This window comes from Petaurus breviceps, unplaced genomic scaffold (genome assembly GCF_028583685.1).
Source record: "Petaurus breviceps papuanus isolate PSGF00001 unplaced genomic scaffold, PetGlider_PUasm1.0 555, whole genome shotgun sequence".
NCBI lineage: Eukaryota > Metazoa > Chordata > Mammalia > Diprotodontia > Petauridae > Petaurus > Petaurus breviceps.
Window position 1 is genome coordinate 291,426 of NW_027186373.1, and position 25,077 is coordinate 316,502.

A 25,077-nucleotide genomic window follows, 5' to 3' on the forward strand; every position below is an offset into this window, starting at 1 on the left:
TGCTGCAGGGGTGAAATGGACAGGCCTTGGCACCATCTTGGATCTGGGGCACAAGAAAGTGAGAAGTCCAGGATGACTTCTAGGTTGGGAGTCGAGGGACTGGGAGACAATATTGCCCACTTGCAGTTCCCCAAATATAACATGCTATCTTCCTTCTCTGGGCCTTTGTCCCCTGTGCCTGGAATGCTCTCCCTCCTCACCTCTACCCTTTAGCCTCCCTGTCCTCCTGCAAGACTCAGCTCAAGATCCCCCCTTCTGCCAAAGGTCTCTCCCATCCCCTCAGCTGTAATACCTTCCCTTGTCTATTCTTTGTGTAGACTGTATGTCTCAGTTTCCCTCACTGTCTGGATTTCTCATTGGCAGTTTTCCTCCTCTGGAGGGGCCTCAGCTCTCAGGAGTGGTGAGGCCCTAGCTTGGATTGCCCATTCAGAGGGGCTTAGGCCTCGTGCCCTTTACCTCCATTTCGCTCACTCTCTGGACTTCTCCACAATTCCTCTTTAGCAGCCTTGGCTCCTCCTTGACACCTTCTCTCCTCTTCCCTCCCCATTCCAGCTTCTCTTTCTGAGGGCTCATTGACTGATTGTAGAGTTTAACCTGGTTTGCTATGAGGTAGTTGGGAAGGGAAGTGAGTGGAGCCAGACTGGGGTGGTGGCCGGGGACAGGATTGGCTTGCACAGTGAGAACAGAGAATGGGTTTAGGGAGGTGAGGAATTGGAAGAGATGAAGGCTAGGCAGTGCTGGTCAGTTGGGCACCCTGCTAGTACTAGGGTTGAGAGCCAGAAGCCAGATAGGCTTTTCTGTTGGGGAGGTGATACTGGCAACTCTAGCTGTGGTATATATCTATATGATGGTGGTGTGCAGGGTACCCAAGAAGCCAGGGGACTCCAGGGACCAGGGAGGCCTTCCTCAGAAGGCAGCCTAAAACAGTCTTGTAAGGGGAAATGAAGGTGATTCTGAGGCCAGGGTAGGGAGGGGACAGAGATGGCAGCTGGAGGGTGCTGTGTGAGAAGTCAGAAGGGTTAATGGGAGTATCACACAGCAGGACTCTGAATGTTGAACAGAGGAAGTGGCTGCAGTGAGCAGAGGAGCCAGCAGCCCTGGGGGGAAGTGTCCCCCACACCCCAGGCCTGCTTCCAGCCTGGCTCCCACAGCCTGAGGACCCAGAAAGAAGAGTTCTGGGTACCTACATCCTGGGCCCTGTCAGGCAGGTTAGCTTCAGAAACTGACAGGATCCAGTCAGTGGCAAGAACATGAAAGAAGAAGCCTGACCACCAACTTTGCTGCTGCCCCCCAGGGACAAAGGGTGGGGCCTTCCCGTTGGACTGACAGCTGAGCCCTTCCTGGGTGCTCTCCCTGCATTAGAAGGGGAGTCCCTGGAGAACAGGGACTATCCCTGACGCTTGGCACACAGTGAGTCTTCTCATTCATTCAGTTTGTTGAGTAGGGGGCGGCCTGGCTGTTTTGTAGGCATGTGGAGCAGAGGTCAGTCAGAAAGCTCTTCGGGTTGTTCAGGTGAGAGCCTCAGGCCTGAACCAAAGGGTGCCCTTGTGAAGATAGCAGCTTCTTGGATATGGCAGGAGGGAGAGAGAGTTCCTGGGCCCCCTGGGACAAGGAGGCCTCTACTCCCCTTCCTCAGCCCAATAGGGTTATCAGCCTCCTCTTATCTCTGCTGGGCTCTCCGTGCTGATGGAGCCAAGGCCACACTGCCCACAAGGCAGTGATCCTGATCCTTGTCTCCCAGCACAGATGGGGCCCTTCCTCCAGGGCAGTTCCAAGAGCCTGCCTTAGCACTATCCCCTCCCTCTCTTCCTCAACTTCACTTCCTCCCCCAGTCTTGTCCTCCCAGACCCTTCAGCTGTTCCTTCACTTGGCCCTGGGCCTCGTCTCTCCTTGGTCCCCTCTCCCTTGGTGGCACTATCTGCTCCCATGTCACCAGCCTCTGGCTGGCCGTTCTCTCTCTCGCTCATCATGGCCCAAGCCCACATCAGAGAGTCACCACGCTTCAGAGCTGGGAAGGACCTCAGGCAGCAATTCCCTCCATAGGAGACTGGGCAGGTCTCCATGCATCCAGATGGCAGCCACAGCACACCAGGGCAGCACATGGCAAGATGGCTACCAGGCTGATGGCCTAGGGGGATTCCCCCCTACCCCCATCCCCACAGTCATTTTTTGTTAAGTTTTAAAAAATGAACATTTAGCAGCAGTAGTATGGCAGCTAGGGGCGCCATAGTGCACAGAGTGCCAGGCACAAGTTGGAATGTGACCTCACTAGCTGCGTTTCCCTGGGCACGTCACTTGACCCTTTTTGCCTCAGTTTCCTTGTCTGTAAAAAGAGCTGGAGAAGGAAGTGTGAAACCGCTCCAGGGTCTTTGCTAAGAAAATGCCAAATGGAATCACAGAGGGCGGGACATGACTAAAAGCCACTAAACAACAACAGTCATAAAAGCCAGTGCTCCCATGGCTCCTGTGATGTGGGCCCTGCAGGAGAGGTGTCCGAGGTCATGCAGCCACTAAAGGTCTGAGGCTGCATCTGAACTCAGATCTTCCTGCCTCCCCTAAACCCAGCACAACCCTCCGTGGCAGGAGTGGGCAGGTCGCTCCTTTTTCCTGACCTCAGAGCTTTCTGCAGCTTCTTTCTGCCCCTTTGTGGCCCCTTGGTTTGCCCCCCACCCCCTGGAGGCTCTGGTGGCCCCCAAGGTCCTTCCACTGAGCCCCCCCAGGCCTGACTGTCAGGACCCTCCGTAAAAGGCCAGGAATGAATATGTGGTCAGTTGACATCTGGAGAACTCCATCCAGCTGTGGGTTTTTCTCCACTGACCCATAGCAGCCCTCCCCAAGCACTAGGCGGCTGCCACGTCTCACCTGTGGGACTACTGGCCTCTCTCCCCACCCCAGCTCTTCAGACCAGTGGCCCCTGCACTTCCCCTGCCATGCTGGTGGTCTTTGGACCCAAGGAGGAGTCTTTGTATTTCTCCTACCTGCTCAAGTCACCTCCTAATAATGCCTAATTTTCTGCAAGGAGTCTGTTAACAAACAAGCCTTTACTAAGCCCTACTGTGTGCCAGATGTGGTACGAAATGCTGGGAATATAGTTTTTAAAGTTGCATGCTAGGGGGCAGCTAGGTGGTGCAGTGAGTAAAGCGCCAGCCCGGAGTCAGTTCTGTTCCAGCCTCAGACACTTAACACCCACACAAAAAAACTATCCATGTGACCTTGGGCAAGTTACTTAACCCCAATTGCTCTCCAAAAGGCAAAAAAATAAAATTAAGTTGCATGCCAGGGAGGAGCCTGTCCCTGCTGCCCAGAAGCTTCTGTTCTGTGGGGGAGATGAGAAGCACAGGAACAAAGGCTCTGGGCTTCCTGTGGGCACAGGGCACATAGTAGGGGCTTACCAAATGCTTCTTGCAAGCCTGACTATCAGCTGGGGATCAGAGTCAAGGTTACTGGCCTCTTCCTTTCCCCTCCCTCTCTCGGGCCTTTGACCCTCACGTCAGGCCTCTGTGCATCCCCTTTCCAAGTGTGCCCCTGGTGACTGACCGCTGGCTCACCTCCCTGCCCAGTACTGTGGCTCCGTCCTGAGGAAACACTGGACGTGGGCCTCGAGCTGCCCTGCCTACTTTCTTCCCGGCCCCGCCGCCGCCGGAGCCTGCCTACTCTTTTGTCCCACCAGCCCAGGCTCGCCGTCTGAGGAGCCCCCCGGTTTATTTCTGTCTACCCTGCACCCCGTGTTCGCCCCTGGTTTTGTCCTTCCTCCAGACAGCCGTGGCGCCTCGAGGGACCACAGAGCTCCTCCTCTGCTTCCCCCACCTCTAGTTCAGACCCCTCATTCACCCCCCCCACCTCTAGTGCAGACCCCTCATTCACCCCCCCCCACCTCTAGTCCAGACCCCTCATTCACCCCCCAGCTGGACCTTGGCGTTTCTGCCTCCTCAGCGGCTCCATCCCTAGATCGGGCCTTCCTCTTCCTGATGCTCTGCAGATGAGGGCGTGTGGCCTTCCTTCTGGCCATGGGAGGCCGGCCCGGCAGATGGGCATCGTCCCTTGTAGTTTTGTGTTTGTTCTTGGTTCTCCAAGAGGCCCATGACCTCAGAGACGATTAGAGACAGCCCAGGATGCAGTCTTGCTTAGAGTGAAGAAGCCAGGCAAGGGAGGGCCCCTTTAATTAGAAAAAAAGAAAACAAAGCCACCTGGGAGGGGAACCCCCAGGGTTGCTGTTCTAAAGGGAAAGAGTTCCCATTGACATTCACTCTGAGGCCATCCCCTGGAGCTTGGGCAAGACCTGTTGTGGGCCAGTCTGGGAGCTTTAGAGAGAGCTGGGCTTGAGGCTTTGTGAAAGAGGAGGGCAGACTGGGCGGCCCCCCCATCTTCAGCCCCCCAGGCCTCGGCCTCACCCTGCTCCCATGGAATGGAGGTCCTGGGCCCTCTTCTTCCTCCAGCCTCTACCACTTGGGGGTCTCATCAGCTCCCTAGGGTTGTGTGACTGCTATGGATTTCTCCAGCCCTAACCCTAGCCTGACTTCAGCCTTGCATCTCCACATTCCTACTGGACACCTTAAACCCAATAGCAGCCAACTGGCCCAGAGGATAGAGCCCTGGGCCTGTACTCCCTGTGTGACCCTGAACTGATCACTTAATCTCTGCCTCAGTGTCCTGATCTGTAAAATGGTCACCGTGACAGCCCCTCCCCCCCCCCGAGTTGTGGGGATCACGCAGAGCTTAGCACAGCCTTGTCATGGAGTAGTTGTGCTTGGCCTTGGACCCGGGTCATCACAGGGCGAGGCACGAGGGGCAGGTAAGCTGGGCATGAACGTTAGCTGGCGGTTTTAGGCACTAGTGAGCACTGCATAAATGCTCAGCTCGTCTGAAAGGCCCTCCCTGCCTCCTGCCAAGAGCGCTCCTGGGCTCCCCCAGACACAGGCGGGGCCAAGGCCTGCCCTCCCCTCATCGCCTCATGCCCAGGCGGCTGCAGGAGGATCCTGGGCATCCTGGTCACAGGTCTTCCCACTCCAGTCTCTCTTCTCATCTCTCAGAAGCACAGGTCCCACCGTGCAGGCACCTGGGGCCTCCTTATCTGCTCCAGAACCAAATACAAAACCATCCGGCCCATCGGCCATCACACCCACCTCTACCTACTCTGCTACCATCCTGGGCTTTGCAGGGGCCAGAGGTATTAGTAATAAAATACGTGTCTTTCCTGCCAAAAAGAAACAAACTCCTCAATAAATTCCAGAATCTGAGAAGGACCATCCCAGGCAGCCCCTCACTGCAGGAGGCCCGGGAGGCGGGCAGAGGGGGCCTACGCTCTCTCGTCCTGGGAGTGAGACTCCGATGACGTTCTTGCAAGCTGCAGATGCGTGTCACACTTCCCTCGTGGCCTCTCCCTTTCCAGTGCCAGCTCAGTAAGGGAGGGGCCCTTCCCCACCTGCCACAGGCCCCCTCAAGTTCACTCCCACAGAGAACAGAGTGTTCTTCTTGTTAGCTCCTCTGACTCTTGAAGGAGGCAGCCTTCCTCAGTGAGGGCTTGGCTCTGGGCAGAGAGCTCCAGCAGACGTCTGGGACATCTATGGCCCTCCCGGGCCACCCCTGCAGCAGGCCCTCTGCTGTGCTTGTTTGATGCCGGGATCTGGAACATTCAGGCCTGGGTCCTCCAGGCGGGGCCTTCAACACAGACTCCTGAGAGTCTCTGAGCAGGGGCCTGGCCGACTTCTCTCTCCCATCCTATTGAGTCAGAAGCCCTTTTGGTTAGATTGGTGAGGCCCACAGCGAAAGCCTTCAGAGCAGCTCCTATCTCTGGCCAGGGGCCCACCGTCCTCCAGACCCCGACCTCGGACGGGACCTCCCCAACTCTTTACCAAAGCCTGGCTGAGTGTCTCAGCCATAGGAGGCCCCTAGCGGACCTCTCACCTCCTGCGGTGTTGGCTGGTGACTGGCCCAAAGCCCAAACGTGGCTGTCTGCCCCCTTCATTCAGCAGTTGCTGATCATGGAGATGTGGTCTCCCAGGTACCTCCAGGATCCACTGCAGAAAGCTCAGGCTCCCCAGGGTGTGTTAAGCCAGACCTGGCAGCAAGCTGACTCAGATGCCTTCCTCCTGGACCTCCCACAGATCCCACACAGAGCTGGCCTCCTGCACCTGGGTTAGAGCTTGGCTCTGGCATGCAGCAGGTGCTTAATCAATGCCTAATGATAATCACTGTTACAAGAACAGGATGTGTGACTTCGAGCTTTGTGGTTTGCAAAGGGCCTTACAGACTTTTTTTTCTCCTTTGTTCCTTCAGGGGAAGGGGGAGCTGCCATTATGATCCCCATTTTATGAGGAAACTGAGTCAGGCAGAAGCCTGCAGAGTAGTGAAGGAGCTGGCAGGGTCTGAGGCCAGACCCCAGGCCTGGGGCTCTGTTCATTGCACCGCTAGCCCCCTCAGGGTAGGGCTGGGACACATGAGCCCCTGGGCCTTCTCTGCCTTCAGGTTTCCCCAGTGGTCTCTGGGATGACCGGTCCGTGGCCACTCGGCAGCCCAGGCCCGTCCACCGCTCAGGAATCGGTGACCTTCAAGGATGTGTCCGTGGACTTCACCCAGGAGGAGTGGGCGCAGCTGGACCCTGCACAGAAGGCCCTGTACCGGGACGTGATGCTGGAGAACTATGAGAATCTCATCTTCCTGGGTAAGAACCGCTTTGCTCTGGGCTCAGCTGCTGGCCCTGGTTTGGGCTTGCAGGAAAGGAGTGAAGAAAAGATCCTTGTCAGGTACTTAGCATGGGCCAGAGAAAGGCAGCCAGCCCCTGCTCTTGAGGCGCTTCCCCTCTTCCCAGGGGAGATGCCACCCAGAAGTTTCAGTCTCCAGACCTCAGCAGCATCACTGGGCTGGTCCCCAGGCCCGCGCTGGGGGCAGGGAGTGGAGGGAATGAGTGCCCCCTCCAGCCCGTGTGCCCCCTCCAGCCTGTGCGCCCCCTCTAGCCCGTGCGCCCCCTCCAGCCCGTGGATCCCATCCTCCTGCTGCTCGGGATGCCAGCCTCTGGAGGTGCCCCAGCCAGCAGCAGCTCAGCCAGACTGGAGTGGCTTTCTGTGCCCCGTACTTTCCCAGAGGGTTGCCTCTGACACCCAGCAGATCCGTACCAGAGTCCTCCCCATCGGTCTGACGAAGGCGATTGCCTCTGTCACTGTTCTCTGCCTGGGTGGTCGTGAGGCCCCCTTGTCTGATGGGGATTGTTGCCTTAGGGCCCAGTGGTCAATCCTCTCCTCCTTTGTCCCATCAGGGCTTCCTGTGGCCAAGCCTGAGGTCATCTGCCAGCTGGAGAGAGGGGAAGTGCCTTTGTTTCCCGAGCAGCCAGAGTTCTCCAGCAGCGCTTGCCCAGGTGAGTGCAGGCCCGCAGGTGGACACAGGCCTGAGGGCGTCTGTGCAGTCCCTACTGTGGGGCTCCCTCCCTTTTTCTCAGAAAGGGTCCCATGCACTTGGTCCGAGAACCATGTGACTGTCCCCTGAGCTCGGCCGCCTCCGGCTGCGCCTTACACTCGGGGGCTTGGCATGCTCTCAGGAAGGCTGCCTGACCAGCCTTCTGTCATTGACTGGCACACGGCTGAGCCTGGCCCTCCTCTGCAGCCTGTACGGTCTAGAAGCAGAAAGCTCCTTTTGGGGCAGGGTCACGTCTGCTACACCGCCTCCAGGCAGCCCTCCAGACAGATTCTCTGGCTCTGGAGAGGACTCTGGCAGAGCACGAGTCAGCCCCCCTCGTCAGAGGCTCTGTCAGCATCAGCTCCATTGGGTGGAATAGTTTGGTTTTGTATCCTGAGGCCCATAGAGAAGAGGTCAATGTCGGGCAGAAAGGAGCCTCAGGGGACACCTGGTCTGACAAGGTGGGACTGGCATCAGAGCTGCTCCTGTCCCCATGCTGCCACCCTTTCCTGGCAGAGCCGGATGGCCCTAACTGCATCATCAGGGACATTGTAGCCCCACGGGCACATTGGAAAGAGTCAGACAGGCTGGGGGTGCTTGAAGCCACAGGCCTTCTTCGCCATGGGCCTGCTCATAACTGAAGCCTAACTGGACAGAGCCAGGGGCTAGGGAAGGAGGGTCCCAGGAGTGAGCAGGGGCCTTCCAGAGGCCACCTTCCAGACCTGGGACCCTTGGCTCAGCCCAGGCATTTGTTGCTCCTCAAGAGCTCGGTGGGGACGCCAGGGGGTGGGCTTGACTGGCAGGAAGAGGGGATCGTTGTACCAGAGGGACCATGGGAGCTGCCAGAGAAGGGGCGGGCTCGTCAGAGCTGCTGGCTGGGGGCACAGTAGGCTCGCCGAGGCATTGTTGGGGTGGGGGTGCGGAGCCAGCTCTGAGCTCCCATTCTCTCTCTCGGCAGGGCCCTTGGCCTCTCAGCGCCAGCCTGTGTCCAGGGATGAGCCCTTTCCTGGCAGTTAGGGATGCATCTGGTTGACTGTCTCAGTTGTCTCTGGTTCAGTTGCTGGGGGCAGGGGGATCCAGGAACTGGGGACAAGTCACTTGCTTTCTTGAGCCTCAGTTTCCTTATCTGAGAAATGGGGCTGAGAAGACCTTTGGTGCCTGCCTCACAGGCTGTCATGGGAAGCACTTAGCATGTGGGGCCGTGTCTGTGGGGTCCTGCACTGGTGAGGGTGATGGGTGGCCTAGCCTCCTCCCTCCCACTGCTTTTCCCCCAAAGCCTCACCATGTTCTTGGATGTTTGGATCGCACTTTATTAAAGACCCTGCCCTGATGCCCTCATCCAGGTTGTCTCAGGCTCTGATGCCCTCCTAGGACCTCACCCAGGTTCAGGCTGGTAGCACTGCCCTTCCAGACCTTTTGCCCATGGCTTTCTTCTCTCCCATGGTCTGACACCTGCTTGTGGGCTGATTAATCGGTAGATAGCAGGGGAAGGGATTGAGAGAGGCCTCCTTTGCTTGAAAGTTCTGTGAGGCAGGAGTGAAGGGGGAGTGGCCTCCAGGAAGGCAGGCCTGCCCACATCAGGGCAGAGACGTAGGAGAGGAAGTGGTGTATGTGGCAGGAGGGCAGAGATGTGTAGCAAGGCTGGGAAGGGCCGTGGAAGCCCAGAAGGGAGAAGCGCGGCCTTGGTCGTGGTGGTGACAACAGTGACCATCCCCGCAGCACTTCAGGGCTGTCGAGTGCTCTGAGTGGTGATCTCTGATCCTCACAGCCCTGGGCAGCTGGTGACGCAGTAGGTAGAATTGTAGACCTGGGGTCCTGAGTTCACTTCTGCCAGCTCCAGCTGCCTCATCAGTCAGGTGGGCATGATGACAGCATCTTCCTCCCAGGGCTGCTGTTTGGGAGCTCCAGTGAGATGGCATTTCTGTAAGTTGGTGTGATCACCCTCACTTTGCTGGCATTACTCACTCCCTGGAGGCCAGTCCAGGCCTGCGATCTCCTCAGTATAGGGAGCCCCCAGCCACAAGACTCCGTGGCCAACACAGACCTTGAGTTGGGAGTGTTGGAGAGTCACCTGAGCACCCTTGGCCTGTGTTCCTTTCCCAGAATCACGTGGTCAGCATGTTTCAGGAACAGGCCTTGAACCCAGGACCTATTTCCTCCAAGGTCATCTCTCTAGTCAAAGGACAAGCTGCATCTCCCATCAGTAAATTCCTTCCTGGCTTATCTTAGGGATGATTTCATCCTTCAGCAGGCAGAAGAACCAACAAAGGATAAGCCTTTGAAGCCTCAGATGAGAACTCTGAATCTTAGAGAAAGCCTGGTGACTTATCCTGCCCTATTGCTAGTGATTGGGAAGGTCGGTGCTTGGCGCTTAGTGGGAGCTTAACAAATGCTTACTGGCTCTGCAGCTGCCTGCCCTGGGCCTTGCGCTCAGCCCAGAGCCCAGCCCTTTGTTGGGGGTTCTGCACTGCCAGTCCTGAGGCTTAGAGAACTCTTGAAACTGTTGGTGTTGACATAAAATCCACTAAGCACCACTCCACCAAATACAAATGTACATGACTCCATGCACATTGCTGGGCAGCTGGTGGTGCACTGGTCAGAACCCACTTGCTAGCTCTGTGACTCTGGGTGGGCCACTTACCGTTTCTCTGCCTCAGTTTCCTGCTCTTTAAAATGGCGGTAACGAGAGTGCCTGCGTCCCAGGGTTATTCTGAGGATTAAAGGAGATCATATTTGTACGATGCTTTGCAAACCTTGAAGTACTACATAAATGTTAGCTACTACCATCATAGTTGTAATGAGGATGTCCTCCGCTGTAAAATGGGGATAATAATAGCAGCTCGTTCGTGGGGTTTTGTCAAGTACGCGGTGCCTTGCGCACAGTAGTTATGCGGCAGTTATGTCCTCCCTCATCCTCTGCTTCCGTCCCCCTCTCTTTAGATCCCTAACTACAGCATCCCCTTATCCAGAAATCTTATCAATATTGAAGAAATTAGCTGGGTTTTAATGATTTTTTTTTTACAATTCATTATCTTCATTTTTATAAGTGCCCAATTTCTTTTTTTTAATTAATTATTTTTAGTTTTCAGCATTCGTTTCCACAAGATTTTGAGTTACAGATTTTCTCCCCTTCTCTCCCCTACCTCCACCCCAAGATGGCAAGCATACTGATTACCTCTTCCCCCAGTCTGCCCTCTCTTCTACTTCCTCCCCTATTCCCTCCTTACTTTCTTGTATGGATTTCTATACCCCATTGTCTGTATATCTCATTTCCCAGTTGCACGTAAAAAACAATTTTTTTTAACATTTGTTTTTAAAACTTCGAGTTCCAGATTCTCTCCCTTCTCCCTTCCTCACCTACCCCCAATGGGAAAGCAAGCAATTCAATGTGGGCTATACATGTGTAGTTATGCAAAACATTTCCATAGTAGTTATATTTCCCTTCATCCTATCCTGTCCCCCATTTATTCTTTTTTCTCCTTTTCAAAAGTCTTTGCTTCTAACTACCCTCTCCCCCAATGTGCCTTCCCTTCTGTCATCCCCCCTCTTTTCCCCTTCCCACCTACTTTCACCCAGTTCTAACAGAGTTCCCCCACTGACCTTTTGGCATTTATGGCTTGAGAAGTCCAGAAACCTCCACAGCTGCCAAGTGATTCACTCTCCTGAAGTCTGTGCTGGCACAGCCCACGAGGGACTGTGCTCTGCTCCCAGCCTTGTGCAATAGAACCTTTCTGTAGGCCTGCCAGGCTTCCTTCAGCGGGAGATTTATTTCTCTCTGTCACTTTGTGGGTTTTATAGCTCTAAAATTTGTTTAGAGTAATTTTTTACAGGTGTTGGAGGTGGTTGGAGCTGGAGCTCAAGCAAGTTCCTGCTTTTACTCTGCCATCTTGGCTCTGCCCTCTGATTTATTCTCAATGAGCCTTCTGTCAGTCTTAATAGTTAGATCTTTTCTGAATACTCACAAACTGCCAGTTTATTGATCACTTATTGAATTTGACTTGCAATCAGTGGCAGATTTACCAGTTTGTAGTTTCTAGAATTAACTAATTTCTCCTTTTTGAAAATACTGGCATTTTCCTAGCAGTTAGCAATCGTGATTTCTTCAGACCATCTTTCAATGCTTTCAGAATCCAGGAAGAGAATTCATTTCATTTGTCTAACTGTGAGTGCTGTTACTATCTTCTCATCTATCCCTGGATGTCCAGTTTGTTTGAAGTTAGCGCTCTCGTGTCCCTCCTTCAACCATGCTCTGAATTTTTGAAAGCAGTTTCTCTTGTGTTTTGTCTTTGTATCTCTCACACACACACACACACACACACACACACACATACTCTCCTTCACCTTCACTTATAGCAGGAGCTTGATAAGTGGGTTGAATTAAATGGAATTAACAGTGTTTTTCCTCCCTTTTCCAGATTCACAATCATTCTCCTTAAAGGAATTTTCTACACACATAAAGAACAGGGAACACTGATATTTCTCTGTTTCTTTCAGATTCCCTTAATCAGGAGATTAAATGTGAAACCTTGGACACAATTCCACAGCACATCATCTGTATGGAAGCAACTGATGAGAAACTCACAAAAGATGGTTTCTGGGATTCTAAGATGGGAGAAGATTGGGAATATGACATCATGTTAGAGAGGCAGAAAGCCAGCCAAGAGAATCAATATAGTCAACTAGAAACTGTTAACGTGAAGAATTTTGATGAGATGAATATCCATGGAAGTAATACATTTGGGAGAGATTTTGATCTGGGATCAATCTTTGTTCCACCACAGAGAGTTCCTTCAGGACAAAATCTTTTTAAATATGATCCCCTCGGAAACAGCTTTGATCAGTTTTCAGACCTAATTCTATATAATGGAATGTCCTTAGAGAATAAACATTGTAAGTATAGTAAATGGAAGAAGCCCTTTGATTATCCTCCCGATCTTTTTCCATTTCACCCTGTAAATCCCGGAAACAAACCCTATGAATATAATGAATACGGGAAACCCTTTAACCCAGGGACATCTCTTATTTATCATCAGATGATGAATACTGGGGAAGAACCCTTCCAGTATAATGGGTGTGGGGAAGGCTTTAGTCAGAGAAGCTATTTTAATGAACATAAAAGAATTCATGCAGGAGAGAAGCTCTTTCACTGTAATGAGTGTGGGAAGTCCTTCAATCACAAGGGTAACTTTACTAAACACCAGAGAATTCATACGGGAGAGAAGCCCTTTCAGTGTAATGAGTGTGGGAAAGCCTTCAGCCGAAGGGGAAACCTTACTGTACATCAAAAAATTCATTCTGGAGAGAAACCCTTTCAGTGTAATGAATGTGGGAAAGCCTTCATCCGGAGGGGCAGCCTTATTGAACATCAGAGAATTCATGCTGGAGATAAGCCTTTTCATTGCCGTCAGTGTGGAAAGACCTTCAGTCAGAGGGGAAGCCTTACTGAACATCAGAGGAGTCATACTGGAGAAAAACCTTTTAAATGCAATGAATGTGAGAAAAGTTTCTGCCAACGGACATCCCTTTTTTATCATCAGAGGGTTCATACTGGTGAGAAACCCTTTTCATGTAAAGAATGTGGGAAAGTCTTCAGCCGCAGCGGAAGCCTCTCTAAACACCAGAGGATTCATACTGGTGAGAAACCCTTTGAATGTAATGAATGTGGAAAATCCTTTAGCCAGAGAGGAAACCTTGCTAAACATCAGAGAATTCATGGTGGAGGGAAGCCTTTTGAATGCAACGAATGTGGAAAAAACTTCACCAACACCTCATGTCTTGCTATACATCAGAGAACTCATACTGAAGAAAAACCCTTTAAATGCAACGACTGTGGAAAAGCTTTTAGTTGGAGGGTACGCCTTATTGTGCATCAGAGAATTCATACTGGAGAAAAACCCTTTGGCTGTAATGAATGTGGGAAAGTCTTCAGTCAGAGGGGCCACCTTAATGCACATAAAAGAATTCATACAGGAGAGAAACCTTTTGTGTGTAATGAATGTGGGAGAGCTTTCAGCCAAAGGATATGCCTGACTGAACATCGAAGAATTCATGCTGGAGAGAAGCCCCTTGAATGTACTGAATGTGGGAAAAACTTCAGCCACAGAACGTCCCTTTTTTATCATCAGAGAATTCACACTGGAGAGAAACCCTTTGAGTGTAATGAGTGTGGGAGGACTTTCAGCCAGAGTGGGAACCTTACTGAACATCAGAGAATTCATGCAGGAGAGAAACTCTTTGAGTGTAATGAATGTGGAAAAGCCTTCAGCAACAATTCACGTCTTGCTTTACATCAGAGGAGCCATAACGGGGAGAAATTTTTTCAGTGTAATCAGTGTGGCAAAGTCTTTGGTCAGAGGGCACATCTTAATGCACATAGAAGGATTCATACTGGAGAGAAACCCTTTGAGTGCAGTGAATGTGGGAAAGCCTTTAGTTGGAGGGTAAGCCTTACTGTGCATCAAAAAATTCATACTGGAGAGAAACCTTTTGAGTGTAGTGAATGTGGGAAGGTCTTCAGCCAGAGAGGACACCTTAACACACATAAAAGAATTCATACTGGAGAGAAACCCTTTGAATGTAATGAATGTGGGAAAGCCTTCAGCCAGAGGGGACACCTTACTGAACACCAGAGGATTCATGCTGGAGAGAAACCACTTGAGTGTAATCAGTGTGGGAAAAACTTCAGCCACAGGACATCCCTTTTTTATCATCAACGAATTCATACAGGTGAGAAACTTTTTGGATGTAATGAATGTGGGAAGGTCTTTAGCCAGAGTGGAAGTCTTACAAAACATCAAAGAATTCACACTGGAGAGAAACCCTTTAAATGTGATGAATGCGGGAAATCCTTTAGCCAGAGAGGAAACCTTACGAAACACCAGAGAATCCACGCTGGAGAGAAACCCTTTGAATGCAGTGAATGTGGGAGAGCCTTTAGCCAGAAGGTTCACCTCACTGAACATCAGAGAACTCATGCTGGTGAGAAACCCTTCGAATGTAATGAATGTGGGAAAAACTTCAGCCACAGGTCATCTCTTTTTCATCATCAGAGACTTCATACTGGTGAGAAACCCTTTGGATGTAATGAATGTGGAAAACTCTTCAGCCGTTATGGAAGTCTTAGGAAACATCAGAAAATCCACATTGGAGAAAAGCCCTTTGGGTGTGATGAATTTGGGAAACCATTCAGCCAGATCAGACCCCTAAATGAACAAGAGATTATCCATGCTGGTGAGAAACTAATCGATGCAATGAATGCAGGAACCCCTGCAGCACTGGCCGATTCCTTAGGCAGCATCAGATAAGCGATATTTCATCGGTGTCTGTGCTGGTGCAGGCAACTCATGTGTGACCTGGAAGTTCTTTTACACTTGCTTTAGCTGAACAAGCTGATCCTGTAGCCAGTCTGGCTAGGAGCTCCTTCCACCTTCCCTTCTTGCCTCCCCACCTTGGTGTTTGACGTGGCAGCTTCCATTCCTTTGATTACACAGGGTTGCCTCTGTGCTGCAGTGAAGAGTATGACTTGATTGGAGTAATGATAATTGACTGTTTCTATCCTTTGTCCATTTATCTCTTGGAAGATCATTCAGGTCTTATGAATTTGTCAGTACCCTATAGATTCTAGATGTCAGACATATCAAATATATCTAAATATAAAAGGACACATTACAAAAATAACTGGAAGGAAGTACTCATCACAAATAAGGTTGAGGAGAACTCATTGCCAGGCAAGCGATAGAGAAGATTACAAAAGACAAAATTAGTCATTTTCAGTTGCTTAAAATTAAAATACTTTTCTAATAACAAAGTCACTGTGACTGGAATAAGGTAAGAAGCTTTTGGTTTAGAAAAGAGTATTTGCATCAAACATCTCAGACATTCAAAATCTGAGGGATTGGCAAAAATTGTCAGAAGTCCATTCACTAGTGGATAAGTGGTCAAAGGATTTTCAAAATACAAACTCAACAACTGCACAAAAACATTCTGATTTGTTAACAATGAGAAATACAAATTAAAACAACACATTGAGGGATCACAGCTGTCAAATTGGTGAAGATGGTAAAAGATGGAAATAGTCTTGAGTTGGAGGAGCTCTGGAAAGATAGGTACTCTCATACATTGCTGGTAAAGTTACAGTTTGGAATCACATGAGAAAAGTCACAGAGCCATTCACCCCCTTTGGTCCAACTGTTCCACCACTGATTTTATGCCCCCAAGGATGCCATTGAAAGAAGACCAGTATGCAACAAAATTCATCACAGCAGGATTTTAAATCTACATTTTGTGGATATCTTTTGCATTTGCATCACATTTTCCCCAAAATGAATTCTATCCTTTGACAAAAACAATGATAGAGAAATAGTGATGCTAAGACCTTATCTGACTAACTGTACAGTATTCTTTCCTGAAGTTATGTTCTATTATTTGGACTCTGGGACCTTAATCCTTTACAATATTTTATTGGTTTCTTTTATTTTTACATCATAGTTTTTTGCCACCTGCTACTTCCAGGTCTACCCGTCCCTTATAACAAAACACTTAATAGAAAAATGATAGGCACCATGTGTGATAATGTAAATGTCATTTTAGTGTGCCCCCATCTCTCTGCCCCGAGGGCAGGGGGTTAGTTTGATTCTATTCCGCGACCTTCACTGGTTTGCTGTTACTCATTTTGACTTGCTTTTAGTTATCTTTTTCCTTCGGTGGTTGTTATTGTGGAAATTGTTCTTTGATTCTGCATACTCCACTCTGCCTCATGTGCATGACTTTTCACTGCCCAGGAATAATCCATCACACTTCATTTTCCACAGTTTGTTGCACCTCCTGCAGTCAAGAGGCACCTGTTTTGTTTCCAGAAGTGCTGCTATGGAGATATTGTTATAAATTGGACCTTTGTTTCTGTCTTGACTTCCTTAGGTCAAAGGTGTAGACAGTTTAGACACTTTTCTTACACATTTCAAATGGGAAGTCACAATGTTTGGGCTTCACAGTTTGTTAGAAATGCCTCAGAGTTCCTGTCCTTCCCAGTCTTTCCAACATTGTGCTAATCTTTTATATCTCCACCAATTTGCATGGTATAAGGTGAAACTGAGAGTTGTTTTCATTTGAATTTCTTGTACTGTTAGTGATTTTAAATACATTTTATGTCATCTTTTGAAGTTTGCAGTTGACCATTCACCTAGTACCAGAAAAACTGGGAATACCCATAAATTGGGAGGGTGGTTGAGCAAATTGTGGCATTCAGATGTATTTGAACCAGTATTCAGTACAGAGAAACCATCAGGCTTGTATGCAGAAGCAGATGGGCAGCCTGTGGCCTGACAGAGGCAACTGAGTCCAGAGCAGACGCAGTGACTCCAGGTGAAATGCTGAACAGTGAATGAAGAGTTAGGTGTGCTGTTCTTCACAATCACTATATTAAGTGTTTTTGCTAAACTAAGGGAAACTTCACGGGGTGGGGGCAGGAAGGGGTGTTTGCTGGGAGGGAGTGGCTTATAGGCAACGATTATGTCCAAAAATATCCACAGAAAATGGCATCATCCTTTAAAGTAGAATGACGTTACACCATCTGGGTACATCACACATCCAAGACTTCTCACTGGATGTTAATGGCAGGGGTGTAATAATGTGGGGAAAGTTTCATAGAGCAGCCATTTGTTGGCTCTTGGAGATTCAAGATGGCAGAATCTCTCCCCATTCCCAGGGTTGCTGGGTGATTGGAGAGACCGCCCTGCATCTTGTTCCGTTAGCTGCCCTCAGGTGGCAGTAGAGTTGTGTAAGTCAGTGCAGCTGGTGCGCTGATGCACCTTCTGAATTAAATAGTGCCTCAACTACGAGATTCCTTGAAACCACTGACGTGTAGATATGTATGTATCATGGGGGGGTGTATATAAACTGCATATGTGCATGCGTGTATAGATGTGTATGTGGGGGAACCCCCAAGGTCTGCTTATCTTCTGTTCCTTGCCCACGATAACCTAAAGAAGGTTGGAAAGAATCAAACCTTTGTTCGAAGGCCTCCTGCGAGGGCAAAGCCCAGTGCAAAGGGTGGGGACTCCAGAAGGATCTCTGAACCCAGGCTGGAGTGCAGAGCCCAGCCCTGCCTCTTAGCACCAGTGTGACCGTAGGCAAGTCACTTTACCTCAGAAGGGCTCGGACTCCCTCCCTGACTAACCGGACTGTGCCCATCCAGCCCTGCGCCTATGATTGATCACTCATGGCAGCACTTTCCATTTGCGGGGAGCTCTAATGATTCTGAAATTTACCTCTTTGCAACATCCACCCATTGCTCCGGTTTCTGCCCTTTGGGCCAATGAGAAGATTTGTACTTCCTCTTCCGTGCAACAGCCTTTCAGATACTTGAAGACAGCTCTCATGTTCCCCCAAGTCTTCTCTAGGCTACCAATGCCCCAGCCCTTCAGCCAGTGCTCACTGCATGACTAGAGGCACTTTGACATTATTCTCTGTGCCCTCCTGAGGATGCGTTCCAGCTTATCGTGACCCTTCCTCAGCTGTGGCCTCAGAACCGAACACGCACTCCAGCTGTGGTCTTGACCGCGGGAGCCTGCCAGAGCCCTCCTCGCTCTTAGAAGCCATACCTCTCTTAGGGCAGGCAGCCTGAAATCCCACCTGGTCTCACGGCTGCTGAATTACATTTCACTCATATTGAGCTTTTAGCCCACTAGAACCGCCAGGTCTTTTCCAGACAAAATACTGTCTGTCTAATCATGCCTTCCCCCATTGTGTATTTGTGATGTTGTTTTCTTGAATCCAGGAGTAAGATTTTACATTTATTCCTATTCAGTTTCATATTAGGGTCAGCCTTATTTTCCTTATGTAATTCTAAGCTTAGTAATCATCCCCAAAAATTCCAGATGCACAAAAAAAAACCCTATTTAGTAAAACTACTGAAATGTTCAATGTATGTGTGTATGTATTGTGTCTGTGTGTGTATATACATATATAAGCTAATAATGGCTGACATTTCTATAGTATCATATGCATAACTAGTTCTATGGGACTTCACCTCTTTTTCTTTTATTTTCCATTTTTCTAATCTTAATAGTAATCCACAAAACATTCAGATATACAAGGAAAAATAAAATATATGAAGCTGTAATACTGAGTTTGTTGAATTTGAAAAAAATAAAATAAAATTTCACAAGATACTAACACCAAGTCTACTTTGTTCACATCCCCTTTGGGACTCTCCCTCATAGAAAGTTCTCTCAATTCTCTGGCTCTTGCTGTTGGACAGAGGGCAGAAGATCTGAAGTCCAGAGACGCTGGTTCCATCCACACACTGGGTCTAGCTCAGGCCCCACTATCCTTACAGTGCTATCATTGAGACCGTCATTCACCTTTCAAGCACCTACAAAAAGCGAGCTACTCTTAGTTGTCACTGGGTTTGGGGTTTGTTTTTTGAGTTGTGCTCAGTAAGGAGTTGTGGGGATTCTGCTTTCCATCTCCAGTTTATATACATCACAGACATTGACATCTGCACAGATGTCAGCAAGGATGGGCACTGGGAAAACTGGATGTTTCTTGGTAGGAAAAAGCAGCTTTCTACATGGTGCTGAACATTAATAGTCTCAGAAGAGATTTGAGTTGGTCTTTTCAAACCCTCACCCAGTGATCAATCTGGAGTAACCCAGGAGCCCCCTGGTTGATCTCCCTCCATAGTAAACCACCAATCAGCTATCGGTGCCCCAGTAGCTTCTGGGTTTATCTCCCTTTCCAGTCCTCTAACCATCAGTCTGGAGCGCCCCACTCCCTCCCATCATCATCAGTCCCCCCACTGCCTCTTGGCTGGCATCCCCTTCAGACATGGACTATCATCCTGGAGTGCCCCAGTAGGCTCCACGTTGGCCATTTTACTCAACCAGTTATTACCTCAAGAGGAACCCAGAAGACTCTTGTTCTCCCTTTCAAACAATCAAGCAGCCATCCTGCCCACAGGAGTCTCCAAGATGGTCTCCCTTGCAGATACTCAACAGACAATCCTGATGGAGTGCCATCGATAGCCTCATAATTGGTCTTTTCCATTCACAAACCAATACCCAGGAACCTCCTTCAGCTCAGGGCGAACCCAGAAGGCTCCTGGTCTGTTTGAAAGAAAGGTCATCCTTTCAAAGTGTCCACAGTAGCCTCTTGGCGTCTGGGTTGTCTCCCTGGAGCGCCCCAGTAACCCTCCCTTTATAACATTCACCCAGCCATCAGCCTGGAATCTCCATGTAGCCTTCTGGTGGGTCTTCATTTCAGATACTCACCAGGCCACTGGCCAGTCCAGGTCACTACTCACCCTGTTGTTCTCCCTGTCAATCACTTGACTCTCACCATGGAGTGCCCACAGTAACTTTAGGATGATTCCCTTAACGAGCAGATCTTTTTACCACACCACCCACAGCAGTTCCTTCAGCCAATGAAATTGACCTTGATCTGGTTCTCCCCACCTCACACCCTGACTCACTTTCCCCTTCTGGGGGTCCTCGTCAAGGTTCAGGCGCTCTGCAGTGCTGGACAGAACGGGGTACTTACACTCTTAAGACGGTGATGTGTGCTTGAGCTAGGTCCCTCAGAGCAGCACCTGCAACAAGTGTTTCCACAGCTGGGAGCTTGTGGGGCCAATCAGATCGTTCCTCTGCCTCTTCCCAGCTGGGAAACTGAGGCAGGGAGTAGACTGTGCCCTTCAAGTGGCAACCCCTTTTTAGGCCTCAGTCAAACTGCCCACCTTTCGGGGACTTGGGGGATGGGGGGAGGTGTCCTGGCAGGAAACATTCTGATTGGTCAATGGGGTGATCGATGTCTGTCCCACCTGGAACTGGGGGGATTCTGGTCACGGGAGCCACCCTGGAGACAGGGTCCCTCTGGTGTGTCTCCACCCCAAATAGCTCCACACCAGCCAGTACTCAGGGTGGGACCGCAGAGTCTTTGAGGTCAAAAGTTTGGGGTCTCTATCCATCCCTGCCTTCCGCTCACATTCTAAGGGGGAGACCCCAACCGGGTGCACAATACCCATAATTAGTCTAACCAACCCTATGACTAGTTGGAGGTGGAGAGGGGGGCTCCCCAAAGGGTCCTTCACACTCTGGCCCCTGCTCCTCATTTCCTGCCTTTGTGCCTTTGCATGGGCAGTCCCTTCCCTTAGACCTGGTGTACACCTGCTTCCCGCTTCCCGCTTCCCTTCCATAAAAGGCCTCTCTGAGCCCCGGGTTGGGGTCCTCTTGCATCATCAGAGTGTGACCTCCTGGGCAGGGACCAGGTGCTCACCAGCCTCTCTCGAGGACCTTCCCAGATGCTTTGTGGCTCGGGGTCCCACGAATCGGCCACACACTCGGCATTCCAGCAATTCCCGGATTGTAAACTTCTCGAGGGCAGGGGCTAATACTGGTCCCAACTCAGAGCCAGGCCCATAGGAAGGGGCTGCAAATTTGCCAGTATTGGGCGGCTAGGTGGCTCAGTGAATAGAGCACCGGCCCTGAAGTCAGGAGGACCTGAGTTCAAATCCGGCCTCAGACATAACACACACACACACACACACACACACTAGCCGGGTGTGACCTTGGGCAAGTCACAACCCCAATTGTCCTGCAAAAAATAAAACAAATTAAAAATAATTGGTCTGCATCTTTGAAAACGTTTTACAGCCAAGGCCATTTCTGATTGCCGAGGGGGCTCTGATGTGTGTCCCGGGCCCCCTTCACATGTACTCCCCTACTCCCAGAATTCCACTGGGTGGTTCGTTTTTATCCTTTCAAGACTATGAAGCAGCCTCAAGAGATGCCATGGTAGGCACTGAATTCTGGGAGAGGGGAGACGGTGGCAATGGTGGCCCCTTAGCTGAGCATCTTTGACGGGTCTAGGTGGCTCTTTCTCCAAGTACTCATGGATTCCTGCTCCATTTGCTGGAGTTTGCCCTGTTGGTAGGCCAACACCCAGGGACCGAAGCACTGGCTCCTCCCACTCTGCAGAAATGCAGGGGCTTCCCATGCGCTTCGGAAGCGCTTTGCCTCCTGCTCAAGTCTGTCCCTTATCTCACTCGCTGTTTCTCTTGGGTTTCCGATGGTTTCTATTTTTCCGTACCATCGTATTGTACAGCGGAGATGATTTGACCCCTTCTTTACCGATACAGTCGTATGAGGGATGTCTGGCAAGATTTCTGCGTATTGCTTTATTTTTTACCCCCTGAGAGCCAGCCTAGTTAGGTAAGAAGAGCTCAGACAGAGGGTGCCCTAGAGAGCAGTAAAACTCCCTGAGGAAAAAGGCCAGCAGGGGCCAGGCTGGGCATCTTCCATGTGCCCCAAAGCAACCTCTTCCATCTGCACCAGCACAAGGGATCTTTCACCTCCTCCTCCAGCCCAACTGGGATTCGGAGAACCTGGGGGACCAAGAAAAGAAGCCGTCCCCTAGAGTGCAGGCATCTGGCCTCTGCTATGCCTGAGGAGAGAGGGGCGGTGCCCTCCACGACTAAGACCATTCTCTCTCCTGGACACACCCTTCATAGCCCCGGGGCTCTGAACCCCAGCAGATCATCCTCCTCAGCCCCATCACCACCTGATTCCTCATTCTCATCCTCCTTTATGCCCCCACCCCACTGTTTCATCCCAACTCCACCCAGACTTTCCTCCGTGCCCTCTGGAATGCCTGTTCCATAGGTCACAAATGTTCCTTCATATTAAATTGATCCTTCTCTCATTCCTTCAGTCTACTACCTCTCACTGACATCTGGCTTCACTCGTTGTCAAAGGGGAGCGCACAGAGGGGTCGGCAGAGAGTTAGAACGCTCCTTGCTCACAAATGACACCCGGGTTCTTCCCCCTTCCTTCATCAGGCAGTGATCTCTCCTCCTGGTTCATGCTAATCATGAATAGTTCGTGCTATCCACATCTACCACCCAATCAAAACCCTGGTAGCTGTTGGCTGTTGCCCCCGACCACACTCCCCCTCCCTTCTGTAACGAGCTCCGAGCTCTGTCCTGGGCTCACCGTCTCTCCTCCTCCTTTTCTGCCTTCGTCCATTTGTCTGGCGCCCTCCCCCAACCCCACCCCGTGCCTGAAACATTCTCCTGCCTCTTTGCCTCCCGACTGCCCTGGCCTCCTTCAAGTCTGCGCTATAATAAATAAATACCCTCTTCCCCAGCCCCTCCTCCTCCAGAGCCTTCCCTCCCTTACTGAGTGCACATTTATTCTGCACGTTGGAAATGCCAACTTGGAAAAGCAAAGGGACAATTGATACCAAAAATCTGATATCAAAAGAAATTAATTAGGGAGAAATCCAGAGTCATGGATCACTTCTGGCCAGAAGTGGGCTCAGCCCTTCTGGTGGAAGGAGGAGGGTGGATCCAAAGCGACTTTTATGCCACCAGTTTGGTGCAGACTCGCTTTCAGAATATTGATTGGCTGGATGTCCTCTGGGTACACCTTCCCATTATCATATATTATCACTAATGAGGCTCTAATTCTAGGCTAGGGGTGTTAGATCATACACATAATACATGAGGTTCATTAAGCAATCACAGTAATCACCCTGGATTACTGACCCCCTCACAAGTTTGACCTGACTGTCCTTAAGACTGGGCCTGAGTCCAAGGCCGGTGTCTGCTTCCTAATTGGTCAGACCCACTGAGTGCTAGCTTCTTTTTGTTTTTCAACTGTTATGTTGTCTAGGAGTTCTATGGGAACTGGGAATCTGGCCAGCTAGCCTGGCTCTTCTCAGTGGCCTTCTTTCAGCAATTTTGCCCCAAAGCAAAGTCTCTGTCTCTGTAGAACCTTAACCCTTCACTACTTCTCACATGCAGCCTGCTTTGTCTCCCCTGTTAGACCGTGAGCTCTCCGAGGGCAGGGATTGTCTTTGGCCTCAGTATCCCCAGAGCTTCTCAAAGAGGCTGGCACACAGGTGATTGATAGGTGTTTAGTGATTAGTTGGTCTCCCCCTCCCTACACAGCTTTATTATCCATCTCCCCTCGTCAAACGATGCAGGGCCAGTGTCCCTCACACACATTGCCACACCTTTGCCCTGGCTGTCTCCAGTGCCTGGAACATTCTTCCTCCTCTCTGCTCCCCTTAGGTCAGAATCTCTGACTTTCTTGAAGGCTCAGCTCAAGCACCCTTTCTTCCTCCCAACCAGAGGGACCTCGGAGGAGCCTAGTCCAACATCCTCATCTTACAGATGGGGACACTGAGGCCCAGTCCCCATCTCAATTAGCCAGCCAGATTTAATTAGCCTTCCTTCTCAAAGAGGACCAAAGGCACCATGAGGGGGGTGTCTTGACTTGCGAGTGAATTAGATGTAAGTGAACCAGAGCTTCACCAGGTCCTCTGCCTCACTCTATCCTCCAGAGTCAACAGAGTCCAGAGGCAAGAGTCAGGATGTTTATACTAAGGCAAAGGTGAGAGCCATTGGTGCCAGCTGCCCTGCAAACTGCCCCAGGGACAGGGGGCTCCATGGGGGAAGCTCTCTGAGCCAAGAGGCCTCCTGCTTGCTGGCCCCCGGGGCCTTCCCCAGGTGGCCCCTTTTTCTGGGTGCTCTTTGTACAGCCCTGAAGCTGCCTTTCCCCACCTCCTGTGGGCTCACTTTGTCCTCAGCTCCAGAGCCAGATGACAGCATCAACCACTGCTGTGCCCGGGACTGGGCTAGGATGGGAGCCCCCATCTTTGGACCTTGGCAAGTCCCCAAGCTCATCCTGCCAGTTCGGACCCAGGCTCAGACATACACTAGCTGGGGGACCTCTATCTGCCCCATCCCCACTGCACCTCAGCCACCCCCAGAGACAAGCATATGACATCACCATGTGCCATCACCACAAACTCACTGTCTGTCCATGGGCTCTGCCATGCCTTTGTCCACATTCCTCTTCTGCCTGTTCCTTATCCAAACCATGACCTCCAATCCCTCCACCCCTCAGCTCTCTCCTCTGTGCCCGGTCCTGACCCCTTGGTGAAACACCTTCCCTCTACACAGTCCTCTCCTGAGTCCCTTTCCCCTAGCATATCACCCCTTGTGCCTTGCCAGGCCCAGCCTTGGTGCATGCCCATCATTCTCTGCCTTCAGATCAACTCCCACTGCTGCTAAAGGAAACTGGAGAAGGTCATGAGGTAGTTCTGACTGGGTCCACTACAAGTCTATGTGACAATCTCCACTGAGCCCTCCCTGCTTCCAGGCAATCCCCTCCCCCCACTATCTCAGCTGAGACCCTACCTCCTAAATTGAGGCCATTCCCTGTAACTTCCTCTCCTCCCACCACTCAGGTGCCTTCTGCCCCTCTCCCCTCCCTCCCCATCTCCCATGATGAGGCTGGGCTGACCCCCTTCCATCCCCTCTCCTCCCACCACTCAGGTGCCTTCTGCCCCTCTCCCCTCCCTCCCCATCTCCCATGATGAGGCTGGGCTGACCCCCTTCCATCCCCTCTCCTCCCACAGATCACCTCCCTCTCTCATCCCCACTTTTTCACTTATCTTTTCTTATTTGTTTTAAAATACTTTGTTTTTTTCCAATTACATGTAAAACCAATGTTTAGCAATCATTTTTTTAAACTTTTGAGTTCCAAATTCTCTCCCTCTTCCTCTTCCCCCTCATTGAGAAGGCGAGCAGTTTGACTTGCAGTCATGCAGAGTATTTCCAGATGACCGAGCTGTGTCTCTCATGTGTTTCCCATCCCAGCCTCTCTTCTGGTGCATTTCCTATGGCCT

General features: G+C 50.7%; 1 protein-coding gene across 3 annotated transcripts in view; it reads left to right on the top strand.

The window, feature by feature from the left end:
- Nucleotides 1-18,555, top strand: part of LOC138172908 (zinc finger protein 585A-like) — a 28,971-nt gene extending 10,416 nt beyond the window's left edge. For all 3 annotated transcript variants that reach the window (XM_069102744.1, XM_069102745.1, XM_069102746.1), the window contains 3 exons: nt 6,466-6,661; nt 7,253-7,351; nt 11,884-18,555. In XM_069102744.1, the coding sequence (XP_068958845.1) occupies nt 6,466-6,661; nt 7,253-7,351; nt 11,884-14,693 (3,105 nt within the window). In that variant the 3' untranslated portion in view covers nt 14,694-18,555. The remainder of the gene's footprint in view (nt 1-6,465; nt 6,662-7,252; nt 7,352-11,883) is intronic.
- The last annotated feature ends 6,522 nt before the right edge of the window (nt 18,556-25,077 follow it).